Source organism: Pteropus alecto, unplaced genomic scaffold, assembly GCF_000325575.1.
Source record: "Pteropus alecto unplaced genomic scaffold, ASM32557v1 scaffold92, whole genome shotgun sequence".
NCBI classification, from domain to species: Eukaryota; Metazoa; Chordata; class Mammalia; order Chiroptera; family Pteropodidae; genus Pteropus; species Pteropus alecto.
The window spans coordinates 10793141-10808263 of record NW_006432447.1 but is presented as its reverse complement, the minus strand read 5'-3'; the positions used below and the strand labels follow the sequence as shown (position 1 = coordinate 10808263).

At 31.0% G+C, this 15123-nt stretch overlaps 1 protein-coding gene across 1 annotated transcript in view; it reads left to right on the top strand.

Moving 5' to 3' along the window:
- The window catches only part of DAZL (deleted in azoospermia like), a 15402-nt gene extending 1521 nt beyond the window's left edge, over window positions 1-13881 (top strand). The window contains exons 2-11 of the mRNA XM_015585767.1: window positions 4132-4278; window positions 4557-4648; window positions 5192-5243; window positions 5647-5710; window positions 5802-5941; window positions 7304-7375; window positions 8097-8147; window positions 9143-9256; window positions 10307-10405; window positions 12963-13881. Coding sequence (XP_015441253.1) covers window positions 4132-4278; window positions 4557-4648; window positions 5192-5243; window positions 5647-5710; window positions 5802-5941; window positions 7304-7375; window positions 8097-8147; window positions 9143-9256; window positions 10307-10405; window positions 12963-13016 — 885 coding nt within the window. The 3' untranslated portion in view covers window positions 13017-13881. The remainder of the gene's footprint in view (window positions 1-4131; window positions 4279-4556; window positions 4649-5191; window positions 5244-5646; window positions 5711-5801; window positions 5942-7303; window positions 7376-8096; window positions 8148-9142; window positions 9257-10306; window positions 10406-12962) is intronic.
- The last annotated feature ends 1242 nt before the right edge of the window (window positions 13882-15123 follow it).

Sequence of the window (15123 nt, the reverse complement as noted above, 5' to 3'; positions counted from 1 at the left end):
TTTTTAAGTTACCAGTCTAGTAGCTGGAAAATATTTCAGTGTTGATGTGCTTTGTGATTAGTGAAGTTGAAGTTTGTCATTAGCTTAAAATATTTTTATAAATTCTTAATCTACCTCTCTATTTGGATATTTATCTTTTTCTTAATGATTTATAAGAACTCAATATTAACCCTTTGTCATATATAGTAGAAAAATTTATAGAGAATATGGAGGTTCCCTTCTTTCTAATTTCAATGAAAATGACAGTTATATTTCACTTTAAGCCTGATGGCTTACAATTAGATTGATAGGAAATATAATTCTTCTATATTTATTTTACTTGGGTTTTTTTCAAATTAAAAGATGATATTTTTATCAAATGTTATATCAATGGGGAGTTACAATAATAGATTTCTTTAGAGTGAACTGTCCTTTCATTTCCAATATAAACTACGTAATTGTGTATTTTTCTGTATACTGCCGGATTTTTCATCTCTCTGTTGGGGGCATGAGTGGACCACCTTAATCAAGTTTTGTTATTCATATGATGTTAGCTTTGTAAAATGAATTGAGAAATATCCTTTTTCTTTTCTCTGAAATTATTTTTAAAGAAGAGCTTTTAAATTTTTTTCTTCCATTTCCTCTTCCACTATCATTGTTTCTGTCTTGCTGCCCCTACCCGCCATCTACATACACACAAATGACCTGTTTCTTTACAATTTGAAAAAACTCCCAATGAAACAGCCAGAAATCAAGTGCTTTTTTTCCTTAAGACTGTTTTTAAAAATTTATATTTCTCTGGAAAGTTAGCCGTTTCATCAAGACTTCTAAATTTACTCCCTTAGGGCATATACATAGCATTCTCTTATAATTTGTGGTCATATCCCCTTTTTCATGACTAATACATCTTTTTGCTTTCTTGCCCTTTTTCTTGCTTAGCTTTGTTTTGATTCTCCCTGCCCTCAAGAGTTTACTACTGGATTTACTTAACGGGTTTTATTCTGATTTTTATTTCTTATTTCCTTAGGTTTTGCTTTTCTCTTTATTAGCTCCTTTTTTTTTTCCTGTGGATATAAGTGATAAGTACAAATCGTAGACCTTTTTTGGTTAATATACACAGACCTAAGTTTGCTTGCATGTAGACATAGTAGTTGAATGAAATAATATTGACATCCCAGGAGCTTAGTAAATAAGTTTTTTTCAGCTTCTAGTAATCTTTGTCATTTCTAGTAATCTTTGTCAGCTTCTAGTAATCTTTGTTATCCAACTGTAACAGGAAATATATTGTAAATAGCAATGATAAGAATTGCGTATGTGATGGTCCAAGTTCATCCCTATTTAATATCTCAGCATTACTCATTTCAAAACACACCAACTACTCAAAAGTATTATTAAGAAAAATAATTACTATTTTTAATTTACATGTAACATTTTTTATATGCTACCAATGGTTAAGATTAATACTTTAACACAAAACTTTTGCTTTAGCCCAAGCATTCATTTGTGGAGTATTTTTGGCAAGAGTTTAAACATAACTAAAGCTTGTCTATTGGTTATGGATGTTGTATATGTAGATTATAATTATATATAAATACACACACAGTAGGAGTTTAAAAATCCTTGCAGTTCAGTCTTGTTAAGATGGAGTACTTTGCTTACTTTGTTAGCTTTGAGCGCCACCTGCTGGTTGAAGACTATGACATTATAGTGCCTTATGACAGTAGTAAAATGATTTGATGAATTTTATATTTAATGTCCCAATTAAGCAGCCAAATTTATACAACCCAACTCCAAGTGAAACTTATTATAATATCTAATGGCTTTTTCCTCTTTTTCTTAAATTATTGATTATTTGTCTCCAGTATTCATTTTACTTCTGTAAATAGAATATGAGAATTAGAACTTGCCTCTTCAGTTCTGGTAACATGATCATAGGGTTTCTCAACCATGCCCCTATTCAGATTTTGGGCTAGATAATTCTTTGTCGTAGGTGGCTGATATTGCATTATAGATGTTTATTGTATCCTGGGCTTTTATCGACCAGATAACGGGAACACCGCCTCAGTTGTAACAACCAAAAATGCCCTTGGCCAGCAAAATTTCTCCTTGTTGAGAATCTACATTATCATAACCCCTTATAATCTGGCACAGTTTTCTAGCCTGATGTTATACCTCTAAATTAAAATACATCTATTGTGGTTCACAGATGGATAATACTGTCAGTAGTTTATTAAGTAAAAGGGTATTTAAAGTCCATCCACAAATGAAGGGGAAATTGCAAAGAAAAGAAATCTACAGGAATTTCAGAACCACTGTTTTATTTGTGTTTTGTAATTTTCAATGAGCTAATTGAAAGGAATTGGTAAATTGTCTCTAGCGAAGGGAAATCTAGTCAAGTTCTCAATAGTTCAAGATATGTGGCTTCTGTAATATAGTCCTATTGAGAAAAAAGATAAAATTGTAAAATGTTACGTTTTATAGTGGAAAAACTTTAGAAATCTTTACTCTTTCCTACTTTATTGTCATGAAATATTGTATTATAAAGGAAATAATTAGAAAGTATTCAAATAGAAACACAAAATGTCAATTATAAGCACAAATTAATAGAGAAAAGCTAAATGCTCAAAGTTGGTGATTTGACGATTTTTGTTTCATCTATAATTAGTATAGCAGTTTGTAGAATCTTAAATTTATCAGTAACTTTTAGCATCTAACAAAATAGGAACTCTACTTTTTCATTGTTATTAATTTCTATAAAAATTACTATACTGTTTTTTGAAAAATGGACATTTTCATCCTTATTTTCCTTTATAAGCAGATGTGCAATAGCTTTATTTCTTGCAGTCTTTTGTACTTACTGCTTATAATCAATAGGCACTTTATAAATGAGTTTCAAATAAGTGTGCCATAGTTTCTTGAAGTTTCAGCTCAAATTAGTTGTTAATAAAATATTTATAAAATAAGTAAGTAAATAGTAAAACCAGGAAAGAAACTTATTTTTTAGCCTATTGAAAATAAATTCAAATAATAGGACACTAACTTATATTGGCATACCACTTTATAAAATGAATTCACGGATGTTATCTCAGTTTATTCTCAAAGCAATTTTTTCCAAAGATAATCAGCTGCCAAGTAAGTGGCTTATAACCTAGTGAGGGACATGAACCTACATGTCCTGACTAAATCAATTTTTGTTTCACTGTGCTATCTTGCCTTTTCAACATACATCTTACCAGTAAATTCTGCTTTAGAAAAATTTATATTACCCTTTGTGTGGGAAGACTAAAGACAGAGTTCTGACCAGAATCCAGAAAAATAATGAGATTCATGTGTGGGTCTCTTTCTTAAAAAAAAAAAAAAAAAAAAAAAAGACGGTATCATTTATATATATTATCCCACAATGAAAATTAGAATTATCAGTAGGACTGATTTGGTGTAATTCAAGAAGAAAAATGTTATTTCAAAAGATGCTTTGAATACTCTAGCATTAGGGAAAAGGATAATAAGCTCCCCCCCCTTTTTTTTTTTAAAGCAAGAGCTCTGATGTGTGAGCAAATGTTTTCATGATCTACTTCCAAAGTAAAGTAAAGCAGGCATACTAACACAGGGAGTATTATAATTATAAAATTCGTGTTAATTTTGGAGAATAGAAAGGTGAGACAAAAAAAAAATGGCTAAAAACTGATGTTTTCTTTTTGACGCAGCTATTTTTTTATCTTTTAAAAAGATTTACCATGCTTTTTAATCAATTATTCATATTCATAAAATGAAAATGTGGTTATTGGCATAGAACAGGGTGGCTTTAATAACTTTATTTTTTACAAACCTGAACTTCCTAATTTTTTTATCGGTCACATAGTATTTTCACAAACTCAATATAAAATCAGTATTCTGCCACAGTACTGTACAAGAGATGGTAATGAGCTACACAGTTTAAGAAAGTACTATACTCTTGTTAAAATTTCATGCTAATAATCTACTCTGATTACATCTTGAGCCTGAACTAAGCTGTATTGTTGATTTATTTACAATGAAAGTAATTCATATGAAAAATTTTTATACTTTGAAAGCAAAAATTGTTTCACATCACGTGTGGTTTTTGCCTTTATTTATTGATTGATTGATTGGTAATATCTGCTTTTCAAATTACAGTCTGCTGCAAATTCTGAGACTCCAAATTCAACCATCTCCAGAGAGGCCAGCACCCAGTCCTCATCAGCTACGACCAGCCAAGGCTATGTTTTACCTGAAGGCAAAATCATGCCAAACACTGTTTTTGTTGGTGGAATTGACGTTAGGGTATTGTATTCCTATTTTATTTATTTAAAAAAATATTTGGTGAATAATGGAATTTTGGCCCTTATTGCAGACATAGATAGGTCTTTTGTACTTGATGTAGGTTTGGAATTAGTTAACGTTTAACCTATGAGGAATAAAAAATATCTTTGATTGACAAGAGCTACAGGTAGTTTGGGGATACTTGGGGAATATACTTTCACATCATCAAATCTTTTATAGTATAATTGAAAATTTTGAATGCTGAATTTTTATTCTTGAAGTTAAATTCTTCTTCCTAGATGGATGAAACCGAAATTAGAAGTTTCTTTGCTAGATATGGTTCAGTAAAAGAAGTGAAGATAATCACGGATCGAACTGGTGTGTCCAAAGGGTAAGTAAAACATGTTCAGTATAAATTTTAAAAAATATCTGAACTATAGTGTTTGTAGAGTATCAGAGAAGAATTCAAAACTGGTATTCTTATATTTGTGTAAATGAAATTTGTTGCTTTGTTAATTCTTTTCATGTAGAGGATAAAAGTTTGCCGCCAGCTCTTTTAATCATTTTCCTAGTACTTGTATTTAAATATTTCTCAGCTTCGTTTATTTCACATAAGTGGATTAATCAGTTTTATCAGATAATTTTTTCTTTGCACATTTCACAATATCTTAAATTTTAACCATCTTGCCATAGATAATAAATTCAGTTTCATAGATAGGAATTTTCTGTTAATAAGGTTCCCACATTACCTTAATTGTAAGGGAAAAAAGCAGTGTTTACAGAGGCTCTATCATGTACATCTTAAAAATATTTATCTCAGTATGTTCTTTATTCTTTACCATTATTTTTGTCAATTATTTCATAGAATATTAAAAGTTTTAAAACATGTACTGTTATGGTGGTGATTTTATACTTCATTTATCTGCCTTTCTAGCTATGGATTTGTTTCCTTTTATAATGATGTGGATGTGCAGAAGATAGTAGAAGTAAGTAATCTTATGGCAAAATCTCTTAATTAGCTTTGGATGCAATGTTTAGTATTGCTGGAGTCCTGAATATATACTCAGTCTTGTATGAAATATAGAAATATATATACTTCTTTTAAAAATCCAAACTTAATCTTATATAATTTGTCGGAACCTGTTTATTTTTGAGCATCTAACTTCATGAACTAGAGAAAGGGTAAAGATTTTTGATCAAATTCCATGACACCTCTGGACACTTGATGGGAGTATTGAAGGGTAAATAAGGTGCTGATAAATTTTGATTTAGTAAGTTTTTACCACTGATCTCTGATAGTAGGAATTTTAGAAGATTTGGCGTGTTTACCAGGGTCTTGGAAGTAAAGACTTGGGAATTGATATGAGTTTTGTTACTGTTTTATTTCAGTCACAGATAAATTTCCATGGTAAAAAGCTGAAACTGGGCCCTGCAATCAGGAAACAAAATTTATGTGAGTAAATAAAGGAAATTTTCTTGTTGATACAGGTATACCTTTTCAGATAACTAAAAATAGGTTTTTATTCTTTTTATTCTTTAAAAAGGTGCATATCACGTGCAGCCACGTCCTTTGGTTTTTAATCCTCCTCCACCACCACAGTTTCAGAGTGTCTGGAGTAATCCAAACACTGAAACTTATATGCAGCCTCCAACCATGATGAATCCTATAACTCAGTATGTTCAGGTAAGAATTACCAGCATTCCTGGTTGTTGTTGTTGTTGTTGTTAGTATTAGAGATCTTATAGATGGGGCACCTTGAAAGTAAGCCAGTCTCACTCACCTTCTGTGGAATTATATCCACAATTTCCATAAGTGATAATACTGTTCCTCTTTTAACACTTTTAGTAATGGGAAATCTATTTTTTTTTAATCTGTCATTCTTAGTGTTGTTATTCCTTATTCTAAACTAAAATCTGTTTCTATGTATCTTGTAAGTCTTTATCTTAGAACTGACCTCTGTAGCCACATAGAACATATCTTTTCCCTTTTTCCCCCATATGGTAACTCCTAAAATATATGAAGGTGGCTTTACTCGTGTGTCTGCCTGGTTTTTTTCTTCTCTTAAGTTAGCGATTTATCTAGTTATTTTTCATTTACAGTAATTTCCAGGTGTCTCCCTATATAGATTGCTGACCTCTGGATGTATTCTGATTCTAGGATAGATTTCTGCTGACTTAACTCTATTTATAAACTGTATGAGTCTGGCATATAATTTTTCTGGTTCTGGTTACTTTAGTATTTGAAGTAGTATTTGGAACATTTACTATCTTATTGGTGATAAATAAAGTTTATTTTCTTAATTCATTTTACTTTCTTCAATTTAAAACATTTTATTTGCAAGGAAAAATATAATAAAGTGCTGCAGTATCTTTCCTTTGTTTACATTTTCCATTTACCTGAAGTGTACGGTATATCTTTACCTATTTTTCTTGCCCTAAACATGGCTAGAAGAAAAACCCTACTTGTTCCTAACACTTATTGTGAGTTATTACCTTTTCTGAGTATATTCATATATGCTACTACCTAGATGTTTTTAATCAATAAATATTTATTAAAAGATGTAATACATTTTACTGTATTTTTTCCAGTCTTGGGTTATATACTGCCCATAACTTGTAAAAGTAAAATGCAGAAAGAGCCATAAAGTCTGTAGGAGGACTACACATTGACTATACATTACCCTATAATATTGTCGAAGAAATTTTAAAACTATTTTAAAGCATTTTTATGAAGAAAAAGAAGACGTTTAACTTCCACATGGAAATCTATCCTAACAGAGCGTAAGAAAATTCTGGGTGGGGATAAATACACGAATAAGATAAACTTAGGGTGGCAAAATCAATTACTTCCCTCATTTATCTCTTCCTCCTCATCACCCAAAAGGCTAACATTCGACAGAATATGAAGCCAGTCTCTCAAAAGCCTGAGTTGTAAATAGAAAAATAATTAAGATTTATTTTCGTATTTTATGTTGGGAATAGTAATATTTCTAATTTTTAAAAATTTACCTTGTTAACCCATTCTTTCTGTAAACTTTATTTTCAGACATATCCTCCTTATCCAAGTTCACCAGTTCAGGTCATCACTGGATATCAGCTGCCTGTGTATAATTATCAGGTAATTTAAGAGGGAACAAAATGATTTACTTTGGAGTTTTATTGAGGCCTTTATTTATAAAAATTTCCCCAACAGTGTATCATTTAAGCTAGTTGAGTATGTCTAAAATTTAAGGAAAAAACTTTGATTTAAGGCCTCTGTATTCTTAGAAGTAAAAGAATGATATTTTGATAGTAATGTACTTAGCAAGTTTTCTCTTATACTGTCTTCAATATTTGGTATCCCCTTCTATATTTCAGCATGTATCCTTCCATCTTTGCTGTTAAATAGCTGAAACACCCAGGCCAACTTTTAAAAAATTTTCTAGGGGAGTAGGTTGAAATAAAGTGATTACTCAATTCTTAGAATATTAAATTTTAATTATATTTGGTAGTGTTTATTTTAATTGGCTACTATATAGATAGTACTTCTCTGAATTTCTGCCCGTAGATATGACCATATCTATCTGTGACCACATGACCATATCTTTGGTAATAAATTCAAAGAACTACTATCTTTGAGTTTTCCTGAAAGCTAACTCCAGAAAATTGAGAGAAAGGTGGGGTTTATATAGGAAAATAATAACAAAATTCTCAGATATTAGAAGCATAAAGTATTTCTTCCATTTTGTTTCATTATAATAAGTTCAAGGAGCTATCATGACAAATACCTGAACATTGTCTATCTTATATATTAGTGAAAATGTGTAGGAATATTAAAATAATTATTTATTTTCTTTAAGATGCCACCACAGTGGCCTGCTGGAGAACAAAGGAGTTATGTTATACCTCCGGTAAGGTGAATTAGCCAAATGTATAGTTCTGGTTCTTTATTTTAAAGTTTTTTTTAAAAATTTATTTTAAATTACAGTTGACACTCTATGATTGTCATGCAGTTTATTTTCAGGTGTACAGCATAGTAGTTAAGACATTTATATAATGTACGAAGTGATCTCCCCATTAGTCTAGTACCCACCTGGCACTATGCATAGTTATTACAATATTATTGATTATTCCTGAGCTGCACTGTTTTTAACTATTATATATTATATATTTCTTGACCGTTTGCCATATCATGTATGCCTAGGAATATTTTATGTTATGTGTTTTGTTTTATTAATTTCTTGTCAACTCAAGTATATATTCCCACAGGAGAAACTGCATTTTTGTTTCTCAGGTGGTTTTTGTGTGGTTAAACAATGGCTGCTCTGCATACAACAGGTGCTTAGTTACTTTGTTGATAGGATATATAATCCCAGAAAGGTAGTATTAAAACCTATGTTAATGCTAATTTTATAGATTTAGAATTAGCATTGAATCTGCTCCTAGTTTTCTACCTAAAAAATCCATTCAAGAGAAGCAAAGTAATGTTTTGCTGCAATACTGTTCTGTAAGAAGAAGTTTTAAAACAAAAGAGTGCTACCTCTAAAACACCTGAGCCTTTGTTACCTTCTGTCTTTCATCAGGATTGGATATCTGAAGACTATAACATGAGTTAAAATTCTCAGGCACTGGGAAATTCTCCTTTACTACATTTTGAAGTTTCTTTTTCTTAGAACCCTTCTAATTCTGATTATGTTGAAGCTTAAGAAACATTTCAGAATAAAAGACTGCCTTACTGTTCAGCTATTCAGTTTAAAATAAAGTTGCTGTGCTAATGTAATTGAACGTCTTCAACACGACCCACATTTAAACTTTCAATATTAGCTCACCATTTTGAAGAATAGATTGTTTAGAAATGTATCTGGTGTACATCTCTGTAATTACACTTTTATTGTTTTAAACATAGGCTTATACAACTGTTAACTACCACTGTAATGAAGTTGATTCAGGAGCTGAAGTTTTGCAAAGTGAATGCTCAGTTCATGAAGCTACTCCATCCTCTGGAAATGGCCCACAAAAGGCAAACATTTGATTTCGTTTATTTATATTTTCATATTTACTTTTTTTAAGTTTTAATATCCCCTTGAGAAGCAAGTACTTTTGCCCAAATTTAAATATGGAAGCCATAAATAAAAGAGCTTGAGTAATTGACTGATAATTCATCAGTTTATGTTAAAGTTGATAAAATTTCAGGCATCCCTAAACTTTCAGTGTACACATATAATTTCTGATTCAGTAGTACTTTGTTCCATTTTTATTTTTTAACCATACGTTGATAAATATTAACATGATTTGGCAGAATGCAACGGGCAGGTTTCCTCAAGACTCCTATTCTTCAGAAGAGGGATTAGTATGAACTTTATCTACGTTGTCTTTTACTAGTTTAAACATTTAGCTAAATAATAACATATAATTACTTACGGTATTCTCTCCATCACATTATATATTATAGCTTTTAAGAATGGTAGAGTCACTAGTAATAATTGAAATGTTGAAGTAGACAAGGGTTGTTTCTTTTTTTATCATTAGAGCAGATTCCTATAATGACTGCCCTCATTCTTGAATTACATGTTTTATCTAATGGGTGGGAATGTGGTTAACTTTAAGGGATTTTCATTATAGTCTGTGAACTTCGTCCGTGGGTTTCTCAGTGGGAAATAAAAGTGGAGAACTACTGAAATATAGGGTGAAAAAGTTCTGTGATTTAGTATATGACTTAAAATTAAAAAAATATTAAAATGGCTTACAGTATAATTACCAGGTTTACCCTGGATATTTTTCCTTGAATGTTGAAGTTCACCGTTTCTTATCTAACAGGAAGAATTAAAGAGCCTTAAGCAATATCTTAGGGTTTTACTAAATTGAGCTTTTTAAACCAGTACTCTGTCACCAAGTTTCTAAAATATTTATTGACTTTGGTAGAAAACTTACTAAGTGACATATGGTAAGAATCTTGAATTCCATAAGAATTATTTAGAAATTAATAACGTATTCATTAAACTTTATTTTAAAAGTTTGCTAACACTGAGTAAAAGGAGTAGACTTTAGACTGAAAACTTCTGTATTTCAGAAATCTGTGGACCGAAGCATACAGACAGTTGTATCTTGTCTGTTTAATCCAGAGAACAGACTGAGAAACTCTGTTGTTACTCAAGATGACTACTTCAAGGTATGAAATGAATGGTACACAGTATAAAGAGCACATTTGTCAGCTATGAAACATCTTTTTATCCTGTGATATATATATTTTGAGATTACATATAGCATTTAATTGAACTCTTGGCATTTAACTGTTAACCAGTAAACCACTGTGAGTTTTACCTGGTAGTGTATTTTATGCTGCAGTATATTTGATACAGTGTAGTTTGTTCTTAAAGAAACCTTTAGCAGAAGCTTATAATTAAAAGAGTTTGTGAAAGATGAGAGTTAGAGAATATTAGCTTGACAGAATAGAAAAAGAAAATTTTAGATACAGAAAGCAGAACTTAAGAGTACATGAATGTTGGACTAAAAAAAAAAATCACTTAGTTGACATGAACAGTGTCGGGGGAGAAGAGGTATAGTGAAGCAATAAAGGGAGCTGAGTAGAAAGAAATGGAAGTTGATTCAGAGTTGGTGAAGTGGAAGAGAATGTGGGTGTTGAATTTAAGAAAGCTCTGATTTCTGATCCTGATTCTATCACCTTGGACAAATCACATGAATTGTATTAAGGCTCAATTTTTACAAGTCTAAAATGAGACAGGTCTAAAGCTATCCAAAGTCTCTAGTTCTGAGTCTGTGAATATGGAAAGGAGCTAACTGGTCACTCTAGTGAGAGAGGATAACATGTTTATCAAGATATAATTTGAATATAATTCACCACTTTAAAGTGTATGATTCAGTACTTTTTAGTATATTCGCAGACCATGACTACAATCAATTTTAGAATATTTTACTTATGCCAAAAATAAACCCCTTACCTATTATCAGTCACTTTCCATTTCCCTTCAATTCCTCTAGCCCTAGGCAACCAGTAACTTACTTTCTTCAAGGATTTTCCTATTCTGGATGTTTCATTTAAATAGAGTAATATAATGTGGCATTTTGCGACTGGCTTTTTTCACTTAGTATAATGTTTTCAAGATTCGTCAGTGTTATAGCATGTATCAGTACTTCCATTTCTTTTTATTTACGGATATGCTGTTTTATTTATCCATTCACTTGATAGACATTTGGCTTTTCCCCACTTTTTGACTCTGATAAATAGTGCATTTGTGTACAAGTTATTGTGTAGACATATGTTTTTGTTTCTCTTGGGCATACACCTAGGAATGGAATTGCTCGGTCATATGGTAACTGTGTTTAACCTTTCATGGAACTGCCAGAATTTTTCCAAAATGATTGCACTATTTTATATTCAAAGAGAAGTTTTTAACCATTGCTTTGTGTCTTAAAATGAGAGAGATGAGGTTTTTACCATCTGTGAATGGACCACAGGATGAAGTTTAAGGCCTTTATGAAGAGTATACCAAAGACCTCCTATAATGCAGAAGAGTAGAGCCATAGCAGGATTAAGTTCTTACCATCTCAACAGGGAGAAAACATATTCTTTTAAAATTAACATTTTTTTCTTTTGTCGTTTCATTCTACATAGTGTAATTTACAAGGAAAGAACGAGTTGTATAACAGCTTTCCTGCCTAAAGTTCTAAAGATTAAGTAGGTAGTACTTACATAGTTCATTTGCAAAGCAGAAAATGGTCTTTAAACTTGAGTTTTCATCTTGTATTAGACAAAAACCTTCCTTTGAACCTTCCAGTTTTCTGCTCTTTTGGGCTTCCGGGTAGTCTGCAGTTGTCTGGCATCTAGGCCTGTTTGGATTGGCTTAAGTGTTGTTTGAATTGAATTTGAATACATTGAGGCAGGATATATACAGTTTCCATGGTAAATTCCATTCTGTTGTCTTAATTTCAGCTCCTTCGTAATTTTTCATATCCTGCCTGATATTGGAAGATATATGAGTTTATTACTACTTTTCTGGGCTTTAACCTAAATAGACCATTCTTCTGTTGATAGATTACATAATTTCCAGAAATAATCCTACTTTATTTGACAACTGAATATAACCCATAGGAAAAGACAGTTAAGCAAAATATGTAGAGTAGAAAATAGTATTATGTTGTTACTGGTTTACTTGACTTCATTCCTCTGCAAGACCTCACTTCCTGTTATTTGCACATCTGCAGGCAACATAAAATGAAAGGATATTTTTGTGTATATTTTTAATTTTTTACTTCATTTCCTAAAGAATGATATTGTCTTTATCACAGGTTAATAACAGATATGCCTTTAAATATGCCAAAATTTTTATCTTTTAATCTAAAAGCATAGGATTTCAAATTTTGAAGTGCAGTGGTGTTCACAAGTTCTGATTTCTACCGGATATAGAAAAAACAGACTTTTTAGAATATACATATATTTTCCACCAGCTATCTTTGGGTCATTACTACAAAATCATTAAGAATCTATATGCAATGATACTGATTCTAAGTTCTCTGTTTCTGCGTTTACCAGGATTTTTTTTTTTTAACGATGTTGAATAAAACTAGTCATTGGTACATTTTGTTCACTTTTCTCTCATTTATCATTTTTAAACTCAAATACTTTAAGTATTTTGCAACTCTCTTAGTTTATAATGATAATAAGAGATTTTCAGTGAAGTAAAAGGGACTGCTTCTGTCTTTTCTAGGATAAAAGAGTCCATCATTTTAGAAGAAGTCGGGCAGTGCTTAAATCTGTTTGATCTTCTCCACTAACTTTCAAGTCTCATGGGAAGTTGCTGGTTTTGAATATTAAGAAGAGACAAAGTTTTTCACTATAGAAATTTAATTTTGAATATTGATAAATCACATTCATACTACAAGTTGTATTAGATTGCCTAGTTTTATTTTACATAGAAACTGTTCGTCATTAGGTATCTGTTTAGAAACTGGTTCTGTGTTGATAATATAGTTGAAAGTAAAAAATAATTGAGACTGAAAGGAATAACTTTAAGATTTATGTGTAAGGATTTTAAAAAATTGAAATAGACATTTTAACAGTTTAAAAGCAAATGCTGATTATCAAAAAATTGTTTTAGAAAACCCACTATTTTGAAAGGTCAGAATTTTGATATTTAGAATGCAAGCATTTCACTTCTCCAGCAAGTACCTGTGAATACTACAATATTTACAATATTGTGTTTTACATTTATAATTTGTCTAGAAATTTACCACAAAAGCAGTGTTTTTAAAACTGCATTTTTAATCAGTGGAACTCAATATATAGTTAACTTTATTGAAGTCCTCCTTATCCAAACCCAGTTAAACTGATTCTAAACAGTCCAATCAGTGGGTCTTATGTTTATTAGTTGGAAATATTTTATCTTTTATCTAGAATCCACAGACACATATTGTATTTGATCGGAATGGTAATTAGGATAACTAAAATTATGGACCTAATTTTTTTTTTAAAGAATCCAAGACAAACTAGACTTTACTCGGACAGAAGTTTCTCAGTGAGTTATCATTCTCCTTTTATTCTTTTAATTTTTTCCCTTGAAATGCTAAACTTAATGGCTATATGTAAAATTGTGCAAAAATATTGGTAATAAAGAATGCTGAAACTTTTTTTATGTCACCTAAAGATTATAATCAGAGTACCTGAAAGGAATTGTTTTTATAAAAACATTAAAATATTAGTTATTACTTAAAAAGCAAATAGATTTTTATTTTTGTTAGCCTATTATATTTCTTTTTTTTTTTAAGTAGAAAAAGAAGAGATAGTCCAGGAGAGTCAAAGTCGTTTCAGTGTTTGTAAACTACAAAAGTTCTTTAGTAAGCGTATCCCAAGAATTTATTAGAGTCAGAATTAACAATCCATTTCTAGATTAGCTAGTCTCATTATACATTGTATGTCGTGACAGACAACTAAAACACCAGACCCCTTTTGCTGAACCCACAGTCATATTTTTCCAGTCTGTAACACCACTATTCCAGGAGATTTGCTCCTACAACAGGTGATGTAAAAATGAGAAGTAGCAGTACGAGCAGTTTGAAGGCTAAGCCTTGGAATGGTAGCAATGGGATAATACCTTTCTAAAGGAAACACTTCTATCAGTATCATTTGACCTGCCATGGACATGAGTTTAAAGTGGCTTCCTCGCCTTTCTTTCATTGGCCCTGAACATGGAGACTCCTTTTATCCCTAACCTAATGCAGCTACCATGGGCCATATCATCACTGTCCATTGTTGTCTTATAATTCGTAATAATTTTCATTCTGAATCTGAAGGGAAGAGTCTTTTAACTTTCAGAATTTGAAAGTACCTTAAAATTTGTTCTTTTAAAAATTCTCTGTACTATCTTGTGTGTGTTATAACATTCTTACATGTATCATTCTGTGATTAAATCTCCAGGTTATTATAAATGATACCTAAATTCTAAAGAGCCACTTCTAATTATCCCAGTATGACTAAAAAAAGTAAGGGAATAAACTATTTGTGTGCTGTTTTGTTGGACTGAAGTATTTAAAAGAGTAAAGGAGAACAAAGTCCTGAACCTTTCAAAATGGAAAATTAATTTTGAACTTTAAAGTATGTTCCTATTACCTATTGCTAATACTGTCTTTGCATAAATGAATAAATAGAAATAAACTTTTTTTTTCCAAAAGCATTTTTGACCTTATTCATGTCATATTATCTAAAATGGTGGGGAGTTAGGTAGGTATTATGTGACAAGGTTTAGACACTTGAAATTAAAATATTACTTAATTTGATAATACCTGGCAGAGTTAACTAGAAAAGCAAATTCTGGTATATCATATTTTTACCGCTTTCTCTTATGAAATTAAGAGGTGGATTTTCACGAGAAA